Here is a 25,072-nt window from a genome sequence, read left to right on the forward strand (position 1 = left end):
GTGCCCGTATTGAGGCAGACGTGAACGGGGACTCGTATCGAGGCAGACAGGGAACAAGACTCTTCTCTGAGACGTCCTGGTGGCGGGAGGGCCACGCTGCGTCAGACTGGTCAGGCTGAAGGCACATCTCGGCCACGAATGGGGCTGAGCAGGGGAGGCAGACTGGGTTTTCAGTCTGAAGTGTGATTTGCACATCCCGCTCTGAGAGGGGCAGCTGGATCCTTCCCATCCTATCATCTCAAATAGCTACACTACAAATCGAGGTGGAAAAGCGCTCCGTGCTTTGCTCATCTGCATTGGATTATGTTTTTTCCAAAGGCTTCCCATGCTGTCTGCCAGCCAATCCATCCCGCTACGAACAACAGCGGACAGGCAAGGACAGCAGCATGCCGAGAAGCCCTGGGCAGTGCCCCCAGTGAGAAGGACAGGAGTGGAGAAGAGATGGAAGCCAGGGAGAATTTCGAGCCCCGTGGGTGTTGGTGTGTGACAAAGCAGCGGCGGTGGCAGCAGCATGGTCAGATACTCTGAAAACTCAGCACACAGATGGCAAAGCAAGCATGACATCCTCAGTTTTACAGTGACTTCTGGAGAGATGCTGCCTCCCCCAGGCCTGGGGACAGGACGAGTCTGCCACAGAGTGGGGATTTGAGCCACCACTCCAAAAGGTTTCTCCTAAGCTAACTACACATCTGTTTTCAGCACAAGGAAGTCTGGCTGAAAGTAGAAGGGGGTGGGGGGAGTGGACCAAAAAAGCCCACAAAAATAACCCCAAAGTATTCTGGAGGCTGTGCTGGTTCCATTCTAGTCTGCTGAGCATCAGGGCAGCAAGTCTCTCCCCCCTCAGGGTTAGTCCCTTGCTGTCCTGTAGCCCACTGAACCCAGAGAAGGATTTCTCCTTTGCTTCCCACCCTGTACTGGAAGGTGGCTGCCGTCCACCACATCAACCGATGCGGACTGGGGGCGTTCGGAGGAACTGGTCCTCTCTCTGCCCACATGGGACAGGAGGCCACACTGGCTGAGATGCCGGAGATCAGAGACCAAACCAATATTATAAACTATTTTCTCAGTGTCTGTCCTTCTGCCTCTGAAAGTAAGGGCTGAAGAGGGTAGCAAACACATCTTGAGCTGTAGCATTAGAGCAAAGCCAAACCCTACTCAGAACAACTTCTGGCAACTCCATAAACCATCTCCAGACCTGCACAGGTCACCCCCTCGCTGACTCCTTCCCCCCGGGCTGGGCGCAGCCCGGCAGCTCTCAGCCCAGCTGCCAACACCCGTCTGCTGCAAAAAGCCCGGGATTATTTGCTGAAGCGTGCTTAGAAACACAGTGCCATAAATGAAATCCCAAATGGTAAACGCATAGGTTAAAAGGGAAAAGAAAAAAAAAAAAGACAATCAGAAAACCTAATAATAATGAGCAAGCAAGAAAAAAAGCCTTCAGACTCTCTTTGGCTTAGAAGTCATGGAGCAATGTGTGTCATTCCCTCTCAGCAAGTGGGCTGCATGGGAAAGGCCCGCTGTGCCGATCTGGAATGAGAAGTCACGTTCCCCTTGAAGGCACTTCGCAAATTTCCTTCATAAAAGCTCCAGGAAAAATCCTCAGTGTGACCGGCTCCTTAAAACCAGCTCTGTCTCTTTGCTGGGGAACACGCTGCCCCTACCTCCACCCCGCTGTAAACAGCCACTGGCTGAGAGCACACGGGAACCTGCCTTGTTTTGCTGCTGCTAAAGACAGAAATCTCCTTGTCAGATCGATTTCTAGGGCTCTTTATAATAAAAGACGACCGGAAACCTCTGCAGCGAGAAACACTTTCCTGGTCAAAATGCCAAGTGCATCGGGGTTCCCATTAAGACCCAGGAGGGGTTTGACATTAAACAGGCCAGGAGCGGTACTTCCCCGTGGTACCAGCCGGTGCTGCTGCGTCAGCTGCAGCAGCTTCTCTTTTGTCTGCTTTAATTCAATAACTCTTATTTAGACATGAAGGGAAATGGCTGGCAGGTTCCTCTGCTCAGCGGCCTCCCGGCTACCTGCGGGGCTGCCACCCAGGGAGACCTCCTGCAGCGGCGAGGGCGGCAGAGGGACCGCTGCCGCGGGCTGAGGTTCAGCGTGGCTTCAAAACCCCCACAAACACCCTCTGTCACGATAAGGGGGTTGAGAGGAGGTGGCAGGTGGACTGGGACAGTATCGACAGGAGTATTCTATACCAAAGAGACCAATATTTGCATTAAACTGTTCAGAAAAACGTCCCAAGCCTCACATCTTCTCTGAGCACAAGCAGCATCTGTGATCCTTCACATTTGTCAGCTAAAGCCTCACATCTACTTCCCTACCCAGCATAAAAAAAATCCCCAAAACTCAAACCCACCCAGCAAAGCTGGGATCTTGGCTTCTAACGGGGATGAAGTCTTTTAGAGCCGGTCTCATCTAACATTTCAATCACTTGAATCTCTCTAATCTTATCACAAAAGACTTGATTCTCTGTGCAGCAGCCAACTCGCCAGAAACGTCACCCTAACATCTGTTTCATGGGCCAGAGCCCACGTATCCTTGCAAAATCCCGGCGGCTGGATGGCACCCTGTGTGAAACCCAGGGGGTGCGGAGGACCGTGGAAAGGCCGCTGGTCTTTGTGCTCCTGGAACAAGTCGGTGCCAAGGAAGAGACACCTGCCACAGATGGGAAATGGCCCTTCTCCTCGTCTGCCATGAAAAGGTGCCTGCGCGGCTCTCTCCAAAGAGCGAGGGGATCGTCAGCTGCAGCTCTGGTTTTCTCTTTCCCCACGTTACGAAGCCATGAACACAAAAACACAGGCACGCACAGACACAACGCTCACGCACCGGGGCACAAAAGATCGCTTTCTGCCAGCGAATGAGTACGAGGGACATTTAGCCAAGCTTCAGAAATGAAACGTCTTCGACAATGGGCAGAAAAAGCAGCTTTGAAACCCAGGTCTTTCTCCTGAGACAGCAAAAGAGACACAGAAGGACAGACAGTGTCCCACACTGCTACCAGGGGCTCTATTCTGCTGCTGCTCCTACTCTCGGCTTGCAAAAGGCCCGTTATTTGATACTGTAAAACTGGAAGCGCAGTTCAGACAAACAGATGGCACAGAAAAGGGATGAGATGGGCAAACACCGCAGGAATACAGAGAATTTGGCAAAAAAAAAAAAAAGAAAATAACAGGAACGAAACAGAATTGGAAAGGAAAGCGACAGAAGAGAAAAAAATAATAATGGGGGGGGTAAAATGAAACCAACAGGAACAAAAACACACAGGAACTAACTTTCAAAGTCAAACTCAGGGTCACTGAGAGGGCTGCTCAGACCAGAATCTGCAGAAAACAGTAAAAAATAAATAAATAAAATATACACTTTTTTAAAAATTTCATGCTAATAAAAAAACAAAAAACAACATAAATCTGAAGAGGAAAAGAAAGTTATTTTTTGTGCTGATTAGGCTAGGACAGGATCTCCAAGATGTGCTACGCTTTCCCCTCTCCGAGCTGCACAGATGCTCACGCGCACTCCCAGCCCCACATCCCCCCTCTGTTTTGCTGCTGGGGACAAGGACAAAACTCTCTGCTGGCTGGGCCCTGGGTCATCTGGCTGGAGAAGAGCCTACAGACCCTCCTCTAAACCACGATACATTTAATTCATATGGCTTTAATTCAGACAGCACCTACAGAGTCTTCCCCTGCAAACTGCACCACAGTCTCTCCATGGCCACCAACAAACTTCAAGCTCTGATTTTTCCCCCATTTCCATTTTCACCCAACTCTTTGCAAAATTCCATGGGAGGCAGGTGACCAACTCTCCCAAATCCTTTAAAACCTTTTACTGCTTTACGAACTATATAGCAGAATAAACTAGCTAGCTAAACTCTTGGCTAGACAAACTTCTAAAGAAAAGGTGGCAGCATCTTTCTGTGCCGTCTGCCAGGCAGTCTTTTGAGATCCGCAGACCTTTGCCTAGCAGAGCCTTAACGGCAGGTTTGTGTGTCTTAGCTACCTTTCACAAGCCTCTTAGAGCAAGAATTCAGAGGTACAGCACGACCGAAACAGCAGGGTCAACGGAAGACAGACTCACTCATCTATCAGCCACGTCAACCGATATCAGCCACGTCAACCGAAGCTCGGAAGTGCCCTTAGCTGACCCCGCTCTCCTGTGGGGACAGGGAGAAACACCCAGCAAGGGAAGGACACGAAACAGCACTCCCAGGCTAAGCTGGACGGCCACAACCTTTTGTCTTTATCTCAGCACAGGTTTCACATGGGGGAGTGCAGCTCTTTCTCCTGGATCTCACACCACCACATGGAGCACCCAGAAGCCAACCCGGACACTCCCAAAGGGAGCTCCTCTTTGCACCCAGTACGTACACTGAGCCCAGACAAAGGCAAACTGCTGCTGAGCTGCAGCTGGGGACACTCAAAAGATCTCAAACACCTTCAGACTCTCCTCCAAGAGCACCACTAAGTGAGAGCTGACTTAGGGACCTAATTGCTGCGGACCCGCTCTGCATTCAATCCCTCCATGCTGGACTGAACCCGCTCCCATCCCTCAGCCGAGACTCAGTCATGCCTACGCTTGGGCTGCTACCAACGGGTTGTTCCTAACTCTTTTTGATCTGAAACCCTCAGCTCAGTGCTGCCTTTGTGCTTCCCCCCAAAGACCCCTGCCCTCTGGGTTCTTGCTGACTTGCCAACCTCACCCTAAGAAAACTCAGACAACGCTAAGGACAGGACTGGGATGGGAAGGGGAAACAGGAGCTGCAGAAACATTACTAACAAGCACAAAACAGCAAAAAAATACAAACAAACTGAGAACAACAGCCAGCCCCCAAAAAGCACCATAAATTCCCTTCCAAATCCTCAGGCACCAGGACCTCAGAGGCAGAGGGGTGTACCAGTTCGCAGGCACCGTTCGGCATCGCCAAGTGTCTGTCTGTGCGAGGACGTGCTCAGGCCGGGCCGTGTCAGTGGTGGCTTGCAGAGGTGCCATGCAGGCAGCTTAGACATGCATGTAGATGGGGACACAGGTGTACAGAAAGGAGGGTGCGTTGGAGCCTCTCTGCCCGGGAGTTAAGTGCCGTTACATGCCAGCTCGGCAGCTGCTCGCAGTGATGGCGTCTGCACTAAGCGAGGAGACGCCGCCTCCTCTGCGCGAAGCAACTGGCCGCCCTTCTCTCTCCACACAACCCACGGGGCAGGCCTGGCTCCTAACCGGAGCGTTTTGGCACGTATGCAGAAAGTGCCAGTTACAGATGTGGCTGGAGCAGGGCATGCTGGGCAGCCACCACGTGTCACCTCCACCGCCCCTGGGCATCTCCCAGCGCGAGGCAAGGCGCTGCGTACGGTGGTCAGGCAAGCTTGGCACGGCCACGGCGCTTGCAGCTGCGTACTTAGCCCAGAATGCACCAATTTAGCCGAGTATCTAGGAAAGCCCCTCTTCCTGCCTTGCTGGTGCTGGGTACAGCCTGCGCAAGGCCCTTGAGGTTTCGCAGCAAAGGTTTATTCCAGCAGTCTCGCTTGGCATAGACAAGGCTTGAGGTTCCTTGGCTGCATCCGGGGTTAGCTCTGGGTATCAAAGACTGCAGCAACTTTCACGCAGGCAGGAAGGGGCTGAGGAAAGGGCAGTTGCCCCGCTCCTGCCTTCCCAGTGAGAAAGGCTGGTTTGCAGCCGGTTACCTGGAGTTTGGAAGTTGATGCGCCTCATTTCCACAGGGTCCTTAGGGTGGTGAGGGGTGATTTCCGCGTTGTTCAGGAGGCATTTTGTCCGTGGCTCTGAATCTTTCCTTTTGCTTTAAACAAACAAACAAAAAAAAAAGAAACAAACAAACAAAAAAGACAAAGCATCTTAGCTTACGGGCCTTTTAGTGTTTTCAGCTCCTCGGGCCGTGTTCAGACCTGAGCACAGCTCCCACTGAAGCCAGGGACAGAGGCAGCCAAGGATGTAAGTTACATAAAAAGCATCAGAAAAGGCATGGGGTTCAGAAGGTTTTGTCAGTGCTGTATTTGATGGGTTTACAACGGCCCAGCAGCCCCTCAGCAGCTTTCAGACAAGCCTGGAAGCTCCCCCTTCTCACAGCAGGAGGACAGCCAGGCAGCAAGGAGCAGCTGAGGTGCTGCGAACTCCCACCTCAGCCTCCCTGCACAGCCAAGCCTCCACTGAACTCTGCAGAGCTCTGCAAGCACAAACCTTCCAATTCTGGCTGAGCCATTTTCAGCCTGAAAGAACCAGAGCCAACATAATCATTTGGAAAAGTACAGAATCTCCTGGCCGCGACCTTGGACATAAAGTACTGATATTGCTCTGTTGGCTTGTTTAGGAGCTCTCGGTGCCTGGCTGCAGAGAGAGAAGTCAGAGCAGTGGTTTTCAACCTTTTTTGATCTGCAGAACCCTAAAAATCTAGGTTCAAAGAAGAGTGTAGAGGCATCCTCTCCCATCACAGCTGTGCCTGCTGAGATGTGTCTCACCTCCTTGCCAGACGCTGAAGCCCACTCCAACCTGCCAGCTGAGTTGCACATGTAAGTGCTTCCTGATATATTTTGCTCAAAATGGGTTAGGTTAGCTGAGGCAGTCGAAAAGTCTTTGCTGACCTGGCTCATTCTCCTTGAAAAGAATTTGGAAGCAAAGCCCAGTGCTGATCTGAAGATGTGATAACCTCTGGCAAGGGAACAGTGACGAGCTGCTGGGAGCAGACCTTCTCCAGCGGGTAGGGAACGTGTACCCAGACCCTGAGGCTTGCAAATGTTGTCCTAGCCCTTCTAGCAATGTGGCTGTAGAGATCCTCGCCTCCCCTGCTTGGGTTGCACAGAAGCCTCCAATAATATGCCTGCAGCAATAATGGCAATTACTTAGGCAGAGAGGAGGTTATTCGGTACGTTTTTAGCTGTCTCTTAATGTCATTAATAGCTAGAAGAAGTGGCATGAGCCCTGCCAGCACTGCATGGGGCAGCATTTTTGGAATTACACCACTTTGCAGTTTGGGAGTAGTTTATTTTTGCCGCAGTTCTGAAACTGCTGTTAATAGTTCATTGGCTAAACCCATCAGTTACTTTCAGTGAAAGCTCTCCCAGCCTTGGAAATGGTTTGAAATAAGTCTCATTTTTGCAGTCATAAACGAACTCTGTTAGAAGTCCCTGGCTGATGGGGCAAGAACAGCTTTTGCAATGTGGCGAGGCCAGCTCAGCTGGTGAGACTCTGCGTCCAGTACGGCAGTGGCTCAGGGACAGCGGGTATGGAGCAGTCAGACATGGAGAAAACCTGTGATCACCTCGGACTGCAACACAAATGGGTGTTTCTCTGCTCCATTAACCCAACATTTTATGAGCCGTTTACTGTCACTGCTGCTCAGCTTGAGAAAGGGCCATTATATTTAGGAATGGCCAAGCAGGAGAAAGCTGGGCTTTCTTTGCTTTTTCTGCCCTGATCAAACACAGTCCCGTGCTAGTCTGACGCAGGGTGTCTGTGAGAACAGACCTAACGGTAGGAACTGTACCACCAAAGCCCCATCACCACAGCCAGTAAGCACCACCTAACGCACAGCCAGGCCAGCAAGAAAGAACCTAAGTAAATGGCAAATCTGGTGCTCTTACCTGTCTGGCTTGCTGTCCAGGAAAGCAGTAAGTGGAGAGAAGACAAGACAAATGTTCAGGTTAGAAAGGACTTGCAGAGAAAGGGGAAAGCATTTCTCAGCTCTGACCCTGGTAACACAGGTGGAAGATGGGACCAGCAAAGACTACCCATTTGGATCAGTGCTAATGAACACCAACAGGGAGCACCTGAGTCCCTGACCCCAGAGCACCTGTGTGTGCCACAGCTTCACGTGTGCTGGGACGCAAAAGACACACCCATGTGCACAAGCAACACAGCTGTGCAGATGAAAGATGGAGCAGGGTTAAGAGAGCTGCCTCCAGCCCAGGCACTGGATGTCCCAGCTAAGGACACCCCTGCGTTGGCCATCCTGCCACTTTTCTTGACCTGTTTTGCTCAGCATCTGCTTCCTCTCCCGACCCCTTTCACCGCACAGTGTGGCCTCTGTGTGCCCAAGGGGACCCGTTCCCATGCACACGCCATGAGCTGCTCAGAAAGGCAAGGAAAAGGGAGACTTTTCCAGGGGCTGTTCCCTCCTCTCTCCTTCAGACTCGCATTGCATCCGTACTGCTGTCGCTCTTGTCTCCCAGCTCCATCTGAAAACCAGTCTGGGAACAATGGAGGTCTCTGCTGATCCACAGCACAAAGGTGCTTTCTCTGCCTCACCCCCACTGTGTGCACACACACACAGGGCACAGGAGGGTGAGGCTGTGGCCATGAGCAGCTCCTCAGGAGGTGACAGGCCTGACAAACTCATTGCACATACGCCACAACACTGTCTATAGACATGCACAGCTTTACTGAGAGTGCCGTGGGGTAGACTCTGAAGCAGCAAGTCCCTGCACCCCACTGCTAATCTCCCCTGTGCCAGTCAGACCCTTCCATTTCAGCATTTCTGCCTCAGAGCTCCTCTCTCTGGTGCAGGTGGAAGGATTCTCCCTCAGCTGACAACTACAGGACCAAGCAGGAAACTCCCTTTAGGGGCTGGAGTTGGGGACATCCAGAATGGTCACAGATCTGGACAAGAAGCATCTCTTACTTTTTGTAGAGCAGAATGGCAATGACAATGCAGATGATGAACACCACGGCCAGGACAGGGCCGATGACCCAGATCAGCCCTTCCTCTCCATCAATGATCGGCTGTGGATCGGGGTTGTCCAGCTGGATAGGGTCGGAGAAAGGACTAGCAGCAAAAGTCTGTAAGACATGAAAGATTGTGGAACAGAGTTCAGAGATGGAATGGGGACTGAAAACAATGGCCAAGCATACAGCATTCCAAAACAGACATCGCGAGAGAGGATGCGAGCTCTCTGCAGCACAATCCAAATAACAACAGAGAAAACGCCCTCTTCAATCTACAGAACAAACTCTGCTCTGTGAGCACCCATGTGACAGGTATCTTCCTCCTCCAAAGCTCCAGTCAAGACAGACCATTGAAAGATCGCATCCACATGAAGCTGCAGACTGCCTCGTGCCTGCGGCTCACCCGATCTCACAGCCCAGAAGGCGCTTTTAGAAAACCAGTTGACTGTGGCTCGATCCCACCATGTCCCTGAGCCCTCGCTGCTGCCACAAACACTTTCTGCAAGCTCTCATGTAACCATCTGGATTTTGACAGTCAGATGGGATTACAGAGAAAGAGGGAAGGGATTAAAACAAGAATTAACGCTTAGAAACAGTCTGGTCTGGTGACTGAAAAAAAAACACCGTTAGAATTAAATATAAATTAATAAAATGCAATATGTCTCCTCTGCTCGTTATGCTGTGAGCTGTGCTCTTGAGGAGCATCAGAGGCACATTAAAACTCACCAGTCCTAATTAATGGGCATTGCCTGCTTTTTCTCGTGAGTGCTACGCTCTCCCCACCCCAGGAAGGCCACGTTCCCATCTTACGCAGGAGCTACAGAACTAGAATGTGCTGAGGAGAAGCAGCGTGCCCTGGTTTGAGAGAAAAGTCTGGGACAGGACAAGAGAAGCAGATCTGGGCTCTAGGTCCTTGAACTCTATCAGCTCTCAGCAAGACTGAAATGCTGCTACCTACTTGGGAGCTGCTGCGAATCCAGGCCGTTGTGAGCGAGCGTGCAGTACCTTGTTCTAAAGCAGAAATTACCACAAGCTGCAGTAATCCGATTGAGAAACCCATTCAGAAGCGTGTCAGCCTAATCCTTTAATATCAAATACACAACTAAGTATTTATTTGGCAAAAAAACCCATCTGAAAACCCTTAATTTCAAATAGCTCCCTGCTACAACTCCACAGGGGGATTTAAAAACAACAAAGTATTAGGCTGCTTTCTATTGTGCATAAGGGAGGAGGCAGGTAAATATTAAAACAGTTGTTTTCATAAAGCCAAACACAGCACCACTGAAATCAGCAGAGGTGCTGAAGTGCTAAAAAGAGCAGAGAGCACATGTAGTTTTCCATAAAAAAATGCTCCCCTCTCTGCTTGGCGGGGAACTTAGTAATGTCCAGAGCGTGTGACATGCTGTTCTCAAAGCAGGACGTCTAGGGTCATTGCTCTAAGGAATACAAGGACAGCCTTTACAAGAAATTACCCTTTGTGAAGGGGTTTGACCTAGCGATCTCCGAACTCGAGTGTAGTCCTGAGTGGATAGTTCAGTACTCCCCATTCTGGACGCAAATCTGCAGCCAGAAGCGTAGCCAGTCCTCCTACGAAGACTGGCAAAATGCAGAAGCAGTGCTCAAGATGCCCGTGTCATCAGCCTGTCTGCTTGGAAGAGCACATTTGCTGCACGCAGACACAAGCACAAACAGCTCCAACAAGCCACATGCAAAAGCTCCGCAGCTGGACTGGAAGGTCTTTACAAAGAAAAAACACCCTCAAGCTCTGGCATCTGGTGGAAGTGAGTTATGGAGAATGCCAGGAGGGCACCGGGGCTTCTGGCAGCTCATGAGGAGCAGCTGCTGTCTCTGGTCGATAGGACAGAGGGGCACAAGTGTCTGAAGAGGGCAAGAGAAAGCAGGCAGCACTTACAGCCTCGGGTTCCTGGAGCACGGCCAGGATGAAGATGACATATTTCTGCCCTGGCTCCAGTGCTCTGTTCTCAAAGTTGTCGTAGTGCTTCATGTCCCCCAAGATGAAGTGGGAGGGGAGGGAGCGAAACCGGGCAGCAATGTAGGGCTTGGGAAAGTCCAGTTGTCGGGAGTGACGTAGACTTCGGCGTCGGAGCCTGGCAATGTCCTGAACAAGCTGGAGGAAGCAAAGGAACACTCTGACCCTGAATGCCTTTAGCACCATCAAGGGAGCAGGAAGGAAGGAGAACCAAACCATCCTACTCAGACTGGCCTCATCTTAGCTAAATCAAAACATGGATCACAGATACGCTAAAACCACCCTTCCCAGGTCTCAGGTCACCATTCCATCCATTAGAGCTGTTTGCTCTCTCCCTACAGCTGGCTTTGGTTTCACCCACACTCACCTCCTCCAGGTCCATCTCCTCAGGACTGCCCAAGGGGTTGAGGAACTGCCCTCCCCGGGACTTCCTTAGAGGCACCACCACAATGTAGTAAGCCCTAGGAGTTGGGAATAATCAGAAGAAACAGAAGGAATGAATCTCCTCCTACGAGCCACAGAAGAAGAGAGAGCACACACCAACGTGGAAGGCTAGGTTTGCCCAAACAGCCCCACTGGCCCAACCCAGCACACCCCTTATTTTTAATTTAGCACAGTTGTTATTGCTGCTCCAGGAACGAGCTTGGATTCAGCGGCAGCCCCATACGATATGTCGCCTTATTTATTCCCTTTGCATTTCTTTGGCATCCCGTTAGCTCTGGGAAGAGGCTCCAAAATACAACAGTCAGGCAAGGCCTGCCCTCACGCGTCTGTACTGTGGACTCCAGCCATCAGGGCTGACCCCCAAAACGTAAACTGAGCACCCCACATCTGCAGTTTAACAGAAACCTACTGGACAGGCACGGAGCTCTTCACATCCGGGAGAATCACCACCACATTGCCATCGGCGTCAGGCTTGTGGGTCACCTCTGGCTTCTTTGATAACATGTCAGCAGCGGTCCAGGCAGCGACATTCTGCTGCAAGCCACCCATGCTGTTGCCCCGGTTCATCAGAACAAAGTTGTAGAACGTGCGGGGCTTCAGGTTGGTGATGAGTTTCTTGGTGGTACGGCCGTCCACGTCGACATTCAACCCATTGTACTGGATCTGTGGGAGGTGAAGAGGCAGCAAAGTTGTACCATGAGCAAGGCTGATACTGCTCAAGCAACCAACCTCCTTCCTCCCTGTGGCTTTGAATGAACACCTCTGAGCAGGGGGCTGTCTGTCTCTTGTGCCCACTGCACAAGAAGGTCCCCAAGCATAAGGCAGATGCAGGGCAAAGACTTGTGACTTCTCTGGAAAGAGACATTTTTATCTGGAAATGGGAAAATTGTGGTAACTTGCCTCGGGAGGCAATGATTTAGTAACAGAGGTGAGAATGCAACCCAACAGCCCTGATTTCCAGCCCACCTCCTTTATCTAGTGATTAACCATTATCTGCTCATATCTGAGGCAGGAATCCAGAATTCCTACCTCTTTTGGCAGACAAGACTCCCAGGAAACTGGGAAGAAACACAGTTCCGACTCCCCCATTCCACTTGCCTTGTATGGGGTGGGAGAATTGTAATTCTCAGGAAACTCCCAGCTCAAAAGGACAGATGTCTTTGTCACCATCTTCACCTTGAAGTTTTTGGGTAAAACTGTTGAGAGAAAAGTGAGGAGGAAGGGGAGAAAGGAGAAGAAAAGGCAGCAGAGGGAAGGAAGAGCAAGAAAGAGAAAGAAGAGAATGTCAGACACTGGCAAAAGGGCCTGCCAGTCTGGGTCTGGCTGCTGCTGCAAGAACGGAAGGGCTTGCTCCCTCCTCCACACTTTGCTTGAGTTTTGCCAAGGTCCATCTCCTAGTGCTCCCTGCCCCCATGCCTAACCCCAGGGAGGGGTGAGGGAGGGTGCGTGGCTTTGCCCACACACTGCTGGGTCTGGGTGGCTGCTGCAGGAACGAGGTGCTGGCTTTCTGAGCATGCTCAGGTGAGGAAACCCATCCCAGGTCACATTTTGAGGTTTTTTGATTTTTCTCTTTTCTTTTGGCTGTTTGCAAAAGCTGAAGAAAATGCTCTTCCCACCTGTATAGCGACTGGCCCCTCACTTCAGGTGCCAGTGAAAGAAGGGTGTCCGGACTTAACTTAGAAGAAAGCGGTAAAAGGGACTTACCTGACGCAAGGCAGAGAGGAGCTGAGGGACTGAGTGCGACACCAGAGTGCTTTGCATTTACTCACGAGCCTGGCTGAGCCTGGCTTGACCTCTCCAGCTCTCTGCCTCCCGGCACCAGCCCCGGTTACAAGGAGAGAGAGGGAGGAGAAACCGTAAGTCCTACCTTGATCCAGCTGGAACGTCCGATACTGGACGGTCGGGCTGTACGGCCCGGGGCCTTTACTGGTGTGAGCACGGATTTTAACATCATAGGCGGTGTTGGGTTTGAGGCCGTTGAGGGTGTACGAGTTCTCTGGGGAGGGGGGCAGGTCTTTTTCCAGCGGGTTGCCGGGAGAACCGGCTTCCCGGTAGGCCACGGTGTATTTGACGATGGCTCCATTCCTCTCGGCCAGCACGGGGGGGAGCCAGCCAAACTGGACCGACATGGAAGTGATGTTGCTCGCCTCGAGGATTTGGGGGTAACCCTTGGGGATGTCTTCAGGGGTGGTGAGTTCCTGCACAGCTTCCTCCCCAAAGCCAGCCCGGCTTTTCACAGCCAGCTTGAAAACATACGTGGCGCCCTTGTGGATGCTAGGAGCGGTGTACTTATCCTCCAGGGCCGTGAACTCCAAGGTAGCCAGGGGGTCGACATCCTTGCGGCCAAACTGGAGCCGGTAGCCCATCACCTGGCCTTCCGCATCCAACGGAGGCTCCCATTTCACCAGAAGAGTGTTCTCCTCTGTCTGGTGCACAGAGAGGATGGGCTTCCCTGGGACTGGGAGAGAAGAGAAAGTACCTTCAGTCAAAGGTGGGACAGGGTGGCTGGTGAGGAGACGCAAAGACTCTTAAGCTTCAGCAACAGGTTCCTCAAATCTGTGACAAGGTTTCAGTTTAACTGTATACTGTAGTGTATCACCCCCTTGTAAACCCAGCCACTGCTACCCACCCGCTGTACAGGCGGATGGTCTCTATCAAGTTGAGGAAATGAGGTGCACTGGCAAGGTGTCAGCTGTGAGGTACTGACACATTTCTGGACTTATTTTCTTGGACGGAACGGCGTGCACAGCTCCTCCCTTATCACTGGACCACATACTCTCCCACAGCTGGGAAGAACAAACTCAGGAGTCCCGACTCCCAGCCTCCTCTCCTAATCACCCGAGCAGATTGCTTCCCAGGGCAGGGAAGAACAAATGCAGGTGTCCCCCAAACTCCCGGCCTCTCTCTGTCTTCATTACACAGCACAACTCATGCAGAAAGAGACTGGAACAGATTGGCTCAGGCTGGGAAGTCCAGAGCAGCTGAGGGTGAAGTAATGAAGGATGGGAAAGGAGTCTGGGCAGCCCCAGGTCCTGAGCAGCAGGCACGAGGCCAGCTCAGCGGGTCTGGCAGGCATCTGATCACCCAGTTGGGTACAGAGAGGAGGAAGCATACAGAGCCCAAAATCTGTGCAAGGCAGAGGGCAGGGAGAGTCGCTGCTTCCTCTGCGCAGTTTCTCTCCTCTAGAGGAAGGGAGAAGACAGCGAGCGTTGGTGTGTTTTCAGTTAGCTCCCTCCTGTCAGTTAGCTCCTCCACATTTGGGGCGATACTGGAGGAGCTCAGCAGTGCCGTGGCTCTGGCTAATGAGCCCTGGCACTGCCCGACTGCTAAGCGAGCCCACAGCCACAGTTAAATGACATGTGTAGGCCCAGAGGATCCTGAAGCTGGAGAAACCAGAGCATTAATTCCAGCAGCTCACGCGTCATTTACGCTCAACTCCACTATTAGAGATCTAATTTCTTTCTCTCCTCCTCGGTATTTCTTCTGGTTGAACAGGAGAAGGAGAGAGAAGGGAGTTAGGAGAAATCCCGTCCCTCGCCCGCAGCACGAGTCCGAGGGTGGGCGAGTTGGAAAGCTGTACTGCGGGTAAGGAAGCGAGAGGGGGCCGGCAGGGAAGGATGCTGCCTGTGCCAGGGATCCTGGCAGAGTCAAACCAGGGAAACCACCCTGCCTGCTGCATCGACTGACATCTGAACACGGGGACGAGGGGCTGTCTCTGAAACAAATGCTTTATTCATTTCAAACTGTGAAAGAATGGCTAGGGAACAGTGCTGGGAGACCCTCCCTTGGAAATGCCTAAGAAACACATTAAAGAGAAAAACAATGCCATTACCTTTATGTTTTGGTTTTTATCACAAATGTTACTATAATCAGCTGAGCTTGAAAATATTACATTTGCACAACAAATATTGTTTGGAAGAAAGGTGAGAAGAAAGTGCGGGGGGGGGAAGTGTTTTATTTTGCAATTGGTTTGGACAGTAAAGGAGAAAATTGGATGTATTACTGTATTTAAATTCAGCCCCTAGCCCTGAATGATAAAGAAAGAAATCTCTCCTCTCAGAAGGTATATTGACTCAACACTGCAAAGAAGATAAGAATGTTACAGAGCCATTTGAAAGATTTTTTTTAAAATAGCTATTTCAAGTTGGGGGAAATTGAGTTTTGGGTAATAGCGGCTGTGCTGGAGAAAACATCCCTCTGTGACTGATCACCTGCACTGCAAATCCTAATGGGGAGAGATGAGGGAGGGTGACAAGAAAGAGTGACAAGGGAGGGAGGCAGAGAGAAAGGCTCCGGGAAAGAAAAATGAAAAGGGTAGAGAGCCTCTGGAAGAAGGAAACAAGAGAAGAGAACCAGGGAGCTAGTGAGAAGAAACATGGGCAAAGCCAGCGGGGGAAGAAGAGGGTGAGTGAAGGACAAGGCTCCTGACAGTGCACCAGCGCTACAAGGCGTGAGGACCGGAGCCTGGATGCTGACATCCAAACCTGCTGTAACATCTGCAAGAGCTGGTGTCCTGGAAATCAACCCTGTTCTCCTGCGTACCACGCTCTTAACTAGGCAGGAGAGGCAAGAGGGGAGAGAAAGGCTGAGATCCCATTCACTCGTCTGAACACAAGAACATAAAATGAGACGAAGATGTGAGTTAGGACAGGGAAAAGGCAAGGGCACGGAGGGCAGCCCCGGCTCCAGCCCTGTGTGTTCCAGGCCAGGACTCCTGAGCCCTCTGTCCTGTGCACTGGGCTGAGTGTCTGTGCTGCCTCCAGAGCCTGAGCAGAGGTTTCCAGATTAATCACGCTGTGCTGACCAAAGGCCTTCGATCACTGCAGAGGCAGAGAGCAATGTTCTCCCAGAAACAAGGCATGATGTCAGTTTATGCAGCTGCTACAGGCAGGGTGAAGACGACTGCCTCAAAACTAAGAAGAAAATGAACAAATAGCCAGGGGTGAGAAGGCAGTAGACAAAGAAAAGAAATGAACAGGGGATAAAGCCATCATCTGACAGCAGGACCAAAAGAAAGAGCACGAGAAAGATGGGGTGAGAGAAGGTAATCACAGTCCAACAAGAGATGGGCTGGCCGAGGGACAACTGCAGGTCTAGGCACCACAGCCTCCCTCCACTGCACAGAACTCCTCCCATACCGCAGAGCAGAGGTTTAACTGCAGAAACCACAGGAATGCAGATGCTAAGGACAGGTGGAGTGTGTACCTCTCCTTTCTGCCCGCAGCACAACTGTTTGGAGGAGCAAGGGATACCCTGTTGCCCTTTGTCATTCCTCTGTTTAGGCCCTGCCAGCCTGGCTTGGCACCGCAGCCTCCATGGCTGACGGACACTTTGCCATGAAGCATAGGTCAAAGGGAGGAATGAATCCCGATGGCATGTGCAGAGAGAGCCCAGGTCCCAGAAATGCCAGCAAGGAAAGGTCAATACTGTCAGTGCTTTTCCCTTCGCCAGTCCTGAGCAAAGAGGGGACGTATGTTCAGACGCGACACTAGAAGAAGAGAAGAGCAGGCAGTATAAGCCACCACTGTCTCCCTGCTGCTTTTCAGATCTTTGCAAGTCAACACCATGACAGCAGACCTCTGGCGCTCCAGTTCCCCAGGGTACCTGTGTGTGCCAACCATCAAAGCTACACGGTGTCAGACCAGGCAGAGATTCTCTTTGCTTCTGGTGCAAAGAAATTTATACCGCAAGAGATTACAAGCGATGAATTCATCCGCTTTTGCATTTCTGGGTGTGTCTGGGCTTTCTGCAGAGCTGAACAGAAAATTACGTCATTTAGTGAGGGCTACCTGTGAGGAATGAAGGTGTTTCTGCCTTACTGGAAATAATTCTGTCTTCAGGGCAGCATGGCATTTGTTCTAAGTCTGTCCTTCAGGAAGGGCGTGGGATGAAAGAAGCCGAGTCTGGATAAAGAACTGCTTGGCTTTAGGAAAATGGTGAATCCCAACGGTTCAGAAAAAGACTCTCACCTGCACCCTTCGTGGTGACCACTTTTGGTTTGCTGCGAGCACCATCTCCCTTCATGGTGTAGGCGGCTACAGTAATGGAATATGCAGTCTCAGGCTGCAGCCCAGCAATGATCATTTCCTGTTTGTGAGATTCCAAAGGAAAATGATGTAAATATTCAGGTACGTACACACGGGTGGATCTCTCCTCCTTGCAGGAGTCTCAGCCCTCTCCTAGCATGCAGGAACATTCACTGAATCTGAAACCACGAGACACTCTGGGGCAACCGGGTAAATGTGGCAACTGGCAAGAGGACGAGAGCCACGTTCCCCCAGCGAGAGGCACGCACACCCCGGCTGCAAACAGCACCTCTGTAAACACAGCGTGTCTCTGCAGGGCCCTGGTTCAACGCGTTCCCTTCCAGATCTACCTCTCACACATTCCCTATCTCAACACAAACTGCTTCAGCCATCAAAATGCTGTTGCGCTCTTCAAAGTGTTCCTCTTCGCTACGCCGTCTCAGAGGAGGTCTCAGAGGTTTCAGGGAGATTACATTTTTTTCTCCATTTACCCCCCTCCCTTCTCTCCTCAGAGATATTTTTTAATGCCTTCATAATATTAAAGGGATTGCTTTAACGCAAAGTGCAAGACGACATTCTCTGCTTGCGTGCTAAAGCTCTCTGCTAAATCCCCAGCACCTTCCTTCCTCCATCCTCTATCAGCCTCACCACACCTGGCTCCCAAGAGCTTTTGTTGGAAGACCGGCCTCAGGACCAGCCCTTCCCCATGAAGCATTCAGCCCTTCAAGGGACTGGGTTGTAAAAGGAATACCCGTGCTAAATCAAACAGGATGAGAGCATATGCAGCAGGGTTTTGTCCAAGGCCCTGAAAAGGAGGGAGCTGTGAATGTTGTCAGGTTTTCTGGCCTCCCTCTCCCCTCACCCCCACTGCCCCTTCGTGCTTTCAATATTCAGTCTCAGGGCAGCACTTGGGAAGAATGTGCTGGTCCTGAAAACATCTGTATTGCCCCCAAAGCTGAGCAGAGAGTGGAACAGTAGAACTTCAAAACAGCGGGATTTTGATCAAGTTTGGAAGCCATTAGGTACAGAGTGAGGTCTGTCTTCTGAAAGTGAAGAAACCTGTTCTGCTTTCACACTTGCCACTGAGTTTTATTAAGATTTTAGGCAAGAGACTTTGCCTTTCATGTGACTCAGTTTCTCCATCTGTAAAAGAGAAGGCCCGTGCTTTTGTAGGGCACCTGGCAATCTCTAGGAGACATGAATACATTCGATTTAATACAGCATTACGCTGGGACCCTGCCATTCCAAGAAGGAAATGCTTTCTCCTACTGCTTTGTAGCTGTAAGATCACAGAAAGCATTTCGCATTTTGGCAGAAGTAGCAAATGCCAAACAGCCAAGCTGATTTTAAGGTCTAATTAAAAGGTAAAAGCACCAGCGATTCAGTGCTTTGTATCAACTAGTATCTAGGAATCTCGGCCCTTTAAGGGCACAAAGCATTTGTTCATGCTCCGATAGCTTAGGACTTACGGGGCTTTGGATACCCAATGCTTTTCAGCCTAACTGTGTTTTCCAGACACAAGCCAGAGGTGTTTGCACACCAGCCCAGCTTTACGCACATGTTCAAGGTCATCCCAAATTCAACGTCCCATCTGCTTCCCATTGGAGGAGCAGCAGACTCATCTTTCCTTCAGAGCCGAGGGGAAAACCCTGCAGTATTGCCGCGTGCTGACAAACTACACAATCACACAGGGTTGCCGAGCAAAGTGAACAGGGTGGGGACAATGCATGGGAACGCCAACAACAGGCTTTAAAACAGGCACACTGGCACTGCAAAAAAATAAAGGAAAAGGAAAGTATCACACCACAAGAGGAAGTGGGAGAAGGGAAGGGACAGAACCAGGACGGGAGGATTTTTACTTTTTTACTTACGTATTCAGCAGTGTCATCTGTTTCCCACTGGGCAGAGAACAAGAGAGGTTTTGCACATGAGAATACAAGAGGGGAAAGAAGGGAAAGACAGAGACACAGCATGAGGAAGGAATCCCTGAGCAAGCAGCCACACAAGGTCAGAAGTTACCAGGCCAGCATGAAGGAAGAAGTAGAGTGGGAGAAATTAGTAGGTTCCACTGTGGCCTTTGCCTGTCTTAAAAGACTTCCCAGACACAGGGCGGATGGATGGTATTTAGTTCAGTGCTGGGACAGCAGTTCATGCTCTTCCACAATAGCTATTGTCTGGGAATGCAAATGAACTGCAGAAAGACAACATACACCTTGTCATAGAGACACTCATCTACTTTCTCCAGCACTATGTTGCTCGTGATGAGACAAGGTGGCTGGAGCACCCACCCCCTCAAACCTTCCACGAGAGGAGAATGGCGCAGGCGGCGAGTCCTTACCTGGGCGTCAGCCAGCATGATATCCTTGATCTGGGGCAGCCCCCTGGCCTCTCCGTTCTCCATGCGCACATAGTGGACCTGGTAGCCGCGAATCTGGCCATGCTGGCGGTTCTGGACTGGAGAGCGCCAGAACACTTGGATTGCAGTTGAGTTCAGGACCTCCACCTCCACTTTCCGAGGCGGCGCACTGGGCACTGCGAGGAAGGGAAGAAAGGGGGCAAGAGTCACTTGGGGACTTCTATCTGGAGCCTGTCACTTCACCTATGGGACACTGAATCATCAGCCCTGAAAGGAGAGGGAGACTTAATGAAGCAGATATCCCATCATCTGTCACTGGCCTTTATTCAATGAAACCGGGAAGCAATTCTAGGGGATCTACTCCGCATGGCTCGGAGATATGCATGGAAACTGGTCCACCTCATAGTCCAGCCACTCTTCCATAGGCTCCTTTGTCCCCAGTTTGCTCAGATGGAAGAAATCATATAGTTCCAGATCACATTCTAAGGGGAAAGCCAATTTCTAATGAGCCAGAAAAGCTCTGTCCTGCCTGTGGGATGTTGGAGAGGACGCGGAGGGGGACCGGCCCTTGGAGCTCCCTTGTCTCTCAGACAGGGCAGGTGGGTTGGTGGTTACAGCCGCTGTATTATCTCAGGACAGGAAACAAGACGTCTTAGATGGAATTTGAGCTGATTTTTGGATATAATAGTAACAAAACCAATAATAACAATAATACAGTGCATGACAGCTTCATCTGCAAGAAAACCATACTTTCTCTGAGCAAGGTATTCTATCCATTTGGATGTGGGTAGATATTCAGTGAAACAGGACCCACAATGGGGACAAACGTATTGCTTTTCTTAAAATTCTTTTTATTTCGGATGGAGGAAGAAAGCCTGAGAAGCCTGGAATTTACTTAAATTATTTACTTGACCTATAGTATTTGAGGGTCCTACCTCACTCTCACAGGGAGGGTGCTCTCCCTTCATGCACACATTCCTATTTTTTCCTGGTTTTATTTTACTGTAGAAATACCAGGGAAATTCAAGTCTTGTTGCTCCTGTTTTGTGCTAACAGTCACTGAAGGTTTTTTCAAACTTTAACAGAGATTCTTCCTTCCTACCACTAACCAAAACTTTGACTTAAAGAGGAGCTAGTAACAGGGAACGTGTGGGAAGAACTCTAATTCTGGCAGCAACTGTCTCCTGAGTTTTCTCTTCTCTGATTTCTTTTCCTTGCTGCCTCGGCTGCCTCCTTGCTCAGCAAGAGCATCTTTTCAGGAAAAGCGGTGCAGTCAAGGCTCAGAAGGTTGATATTTAAACCCCCCAAACCTAGAGCAGGGAAGGACAACCCTACAGACCCCAACTCTGAGGGGCTCGGGGAGATGGCAGCAAAGGACACTGCACGTCTCGGACAGGACACAAGTCTTGCACCACAGGAGCCATGAGAAGGGACTTGATCTGTCCTCCCCGGCGTGGGAAAAACCCACTCCAGGGACCCCTATTCACCAGGGATCAGGAGAGAACCAGAAAAAGTGCAATTACCATCTTCATCTGTCCGGACGATAACCGGCGAGCTCTCCGGGCCCGGCCCCACCTCCGTATGAGCCACGACAGTGATGCGATACTCTGTCCACTTCTCCAGGGACTCCAGTAGGATCTGACTGGTGGTTGGGGGGATATCATTCACCTCCTTAAGCTCCGTGTCCTCAGAGTCCAGCGCTCGATAGTAGACGCTGTATCCAGCCAGGACGCCATTTTGGCTTTCGGCCGGGGGCGGCCGCCAACTTACCAGAATGGCGGTGGATCTGGTGCTGACGCATTTTACGTCTTGAGGGGGGGCAGACGGTTCTACGAGGGGGGAAAATTCAGGAGGGAAAGGGAAGAAGGGGGAAAAAAACAAAAGATGGGAAAGATAAAAGAAAAAAAAAAAGGAAAATGATAACAAAAAAATCTAAAATAAAACGTACAAAAATTTGGTTTAGGAAGATAAAATTAAAAAAGAAGAGAGCTTTTTGTTGTTGTCTTTTTTTTTTTTAAATGAAAAGAAAAAAAAGCCAACGGAAATGAAATGGGGCATCAAAACTGAAATGTTGTAAAGCAAAGGACTGAAAGAGCAAGCGGGCTAGCCAAGAGGGGTCCTGCTGCTTCTCCTCAGTGTAGCTGGCACAAAACTAAGCCCCCAGCTTTACCCTATAAAAGACCTTTCCTGTAGCTCCCTGTTTTACAGCAGTCTGGCAAACCCTGCCCTGGCTGGTAAAGCACTTTCTTCCAAACTGCAGTCTCTGGGATCTCAGATTTCTTTGAAGGGATCTGCAAAAAGTAAGTAAGAAAAGAAAATCTTTTGCCAGGAGGCTTAAATTTAAGAGTCTGTACCTCCACATGGAAGTTATTAGCTGTCCACAGACGGAAGGAGGTGAAACACCATGGGGTAATGCCCAGGATATTGCCAAGCAAGGAGCCCGCTATGTGTTTAGACAGGAGGGTTTTAGAGAAAGGCCTTGCAAAGGAGCGAGGCAGTGGGTTTGACCAGGTATTCTGGTACCCAGTGGGGTTTTCGGAAGTGGCAGCGGGTCCGACTCGTGTTGCACTCTCCGCCTAAACTACATCAAGGTATTTGTGAAAGCCCCAGGAGGAGGACAGACACCTCGGGAAGCGTGGCCCTACGCAGCCGCATGTTCTCAGGGTGGCAGCAGACAACTGTCTAAGGGCTGATTTTCAGGAGATGGGGAAGGTGTAAACCACAGCTTGCTAGCGCAGCGCTGCTCTCTTTGGTGTTTACTGAGCTGCAGTAGGTAATTTTTAGCGCGGTCTGCTCAGTAGGAAGCAGGACGCTGACACCGGCTCTGTCAGACACTACGTGCTGGGGCGCACACCGCTATGCCATGGCCATGCCCTGAGATACAGGCAGAACTGCCAGAAACGCAGGTTTGCCGGTGGAGATGCCTCGGGTCTGAGACCTTGGCGAAGTCTGCACAAAGAGTCTGCCACTTCTGCACCGCCACTGCAACCTGGGCGCTTTGGGAAATCTTAGACCAGACTTCGTTCAATCACTGATTATAATCAATTAGCCCAGGTAAGCAGAGAGAGTGATACACTTAAGGCAAATCTGCAAATCCAGTCTAACCTGATACAGTCAAATTGCAATAAACAGCTTTTAACTCTCTGCAGACACTGCCAGAAACTGGGCTGTCCTTATAAGCCCCCAAAGCATCACCTACAAGAAGCAAGGGAGCAGATAAATGCTGGTCACCATTTCTCATTTCGCTGCTTCTTTTCAGTCAACAAAAAGCTCTTTTACCGTGGGAAGATTTTTTTCAACCCTCTTACTCCCATCCCTGAGTCACAAACAGATGTTCAGGCCCAGCTTGCCTTGCGGACTCTGCTAAATCAAGTCTCACTTTCTCCAGTTCACACTGGAGCGAACGCCGCGTGTTCTGTGTATGCCTCCATCAAACAGAAATCAGAGGGTTTTGCAGGAAGTGTAGAGAGCACTCTGTCCAGCAGGACACTTTGGGTGCTGTCCTCCTACTTTCATGCTTTACTGCTGTGCTTTGGCTGTATCTAAAATGGCAGAACAAAACCCTTATCCTCAGAAATCCCACTGCAGAGGGTGATGATCCCCAGCCATGGCTAGCCACGCAAAATAATACAAAATATGCCAAACAAACAAAACCAAAAGTAACAAACTGGAGAATGAAACATAAATCAAGCCAGTAATTTAAAACAAAAAAACATCGGAAAGGAAATCATAATAATAAAATAATACTGATATAAAAAGTGACTCCTTCCAGAACATTCCCAGTCTGTTTACCTACCTTCCACGCTTCAACTGCTAATTTATAAGACTTTCTTACGAGAGAACGAGAGAAACTGAGCTACGAGGCCAGACCAAGCTCCTGGTGGGTTTCTGCACATGACTGGCTTTTAAAATGCGCCCCTGCCCCACTGCTCGCTCCCCGGACCGGGTTACTCCCCCGCCGCCAGCAGAACCCTAGCTATTGCAGCAATGGCAATTCTGGAGGCCGATCCACTCCCTTTTGCTAAGCGGCCTGTAGAGAGAGCAGAGAGCGGGGCGGCAGACTCCCACTGAGGGATCTCCTTCCCCCTGCAGCCCTCTCCATCTGCTCCAATTGCCGCAGCACCAACATCTCCAGAAGGGAGGTGCGCTGTTTCCCACAGCCCAGGAACTACTCAAGTCCCTTTCAGGGTACGGAGGAAAAGACTCAACCCTCTTCCAGTGTTCGCTTCTCTTTTCTCCCCATCAGGGGCTGGTAGTGTTAAAAGCCACTCTTCCTGCTTAGCAGTCCAGCCAAAGCCACCACGGCCGAGAAACCCACTGCAGAGAGGGTCTGACCTGACCTACCCTTTCCATCCTGAAACTCATTATGAAAGCCCCAGTAAGCAGAGCTGCAGCTCCAGCTGGCACTGGGGTGGTCACGCTCGCTTGCTCACTCACCCTCTACGCTCCAGCACAGGGACCTACTGAGAGGCCCTGGAGTGAGGCCTCCTTTTGGGACGGTTTGCGCTTTCTCTGGTCAAAAAGGTGGGGTTGGGGGGGTGATGGGGGAGAAGGCCCAGATCCCACCCAGCCCCCGGCCCCGTCACTCTCATCGACTACAGCACCTGGATGAAAACAGCCACCAAGTGCTGGCTGGCCATACTGGAGACGCATCTGGGGAGTTCATGGCACTGTGAGTTTCCTTCACAATCCAGCCCAACCTGTGTGACCCTGGAGACGTGCGTGCGCGCGTGCGCGGGGACAGCATCGAGAAGGTGGGAGCTGTGGGCAGAAGGCAAAGTACCGCAGCCCAAACTGGGGGCTGGGAGCTCACCTCTGCAACAAGCCCCTTTGCTGGAAAGGGAGCCACAGCACAGGCGAGAGCCTCCCAGCCAGATCATCATCGTTGTCTGCTGGCCTCTGTTTTTACCCGGCAGACAGCTCTTTGGGATCCCCTCCCCGCCCTCCCGCGGGCTCCAGGACATTCAGGAGTGTGTGCGGCTCCACGCAGGTGTGTGCGAGCCTGCGACAGGGTGGACTGTATTTGTGAATCCGCTTGAGACCAGCCAGTACTCACCTGAACTGCATCTTTTACATGCTTTAAAGTTGACTGTCCAAGCCACAAGAATGACCCTTACTGACCTTGTACAATACAATGTTTTTTAACCCTTTAGGTACCATAGACTTTGTGTAAGTTTGGTTCACTTCATATACTGTGAGGAAGGGGGAAGGGAAGGAGAGCAGAGCTAATGGCTGGGGGAAACATCCTTTCTTAGGAAGGAACAGAGGGTAAGAAAGCCCCGTTGTTCCTCTACACCTGCACGTGCAGCCTCACAGCACCCACCCTGCCACCCCTGTCTGTTGGCGCATGCTTTGCACTCTGAAATTTCTGAGTAGGAGAGTTGCCAAGGAGCACTGGGAAGGTCACGGCTAGTCAGAAAGGGCAAAACAGCTTTCTCCAACCATGAGATTCTGCTACTTTTACAATCTACGTCTCTGGTACTTGAAGAGTTAAAACCCAGCTACTTCAAGAAGAAAAAGATACTTTACCTTTAGTTTAATGGATTTTACTTTGGTTATGATGCTCCGGAGGAGCCACCCTG

General features: G+C 50.8%; 1 protein-coding gene across 9 annotated transcripts in view; it reads right to left on the bottom strand.

Annotated features, from left to right (window-relative positions):
* Positions 1-25,072, bottom strand: part of PTPRS (protein tyrosine phosphatase receptor type S) — a 162,869-nt gene that overhangs the window by 16,458 nt on the left and 121,339 nt on the right. For 4 of the 9 annotated variants that reach the window (XM_054181822.1, XM_054181823.1, XM_054181821.1 and 1 more), the window contains 12 exons: positions 21,014-21,319; positions 19,473-19,666; positions 19,006-19,032; positions 17,078-17,195; positions 12,976-13,566; positions 12,207-12,304; positions 11,518-11,771; positions 11,032-11,125; positions 10,587-10,802; positions 8,631-8,788; positions 5,683-5,795; positions 3,283-3,330 (listed from right to left, as the gene is read on the bottom strand). In XM_054181822.1, the coding sequence (XP_054037797.1) occupies positions 3,283-3,330; positions 5,683-5,795; positions 8,631-8,788; positions 10,587-10,802; positions 11,032-11,125; positions 11,518-11,771; positions 12,207-12,304; positions 12,976-13,566; positions 17,078-17,195; positions 19,006-19,032; positions 19,473-19,666; positions 21,014-21,319 (2,217 nt within the window). The remainder of the gene's footprint in view (positions 1-3,282; positions 3,331-5,682; positions 5,796-8,630; positions 8,789-10,586; positions 10,803-11,031; positions 11,126-11,517; positions 11,772-12,206; positions 12,305-12,975; positions 13,567-17,077; positions 17,196-19,005; positions 19,033-19,472; positions 19,667-21,013; positions 21,320-25,072) is intronic. The other 5 variants (XM_054181825.1, XM_054181826.1, XM_054181827.1 and 2 more) reach the window with 5 other exon arrangements.

This window comes from Rissa tridactyla, chromosome 22, assembly GCF_028500815.1.
Source record: "Rissa tridactyla isolate bRisTri1 chromosome 22, bRisTri1.patW.cur.20221130, whole genome shotgun sequence".
Taxonomy (NCBI): Eukaryota; Metazoa; Chordata; class Aves; order Charadriiformes; family Laridae; genus Rissa; species Rissa tridactyla.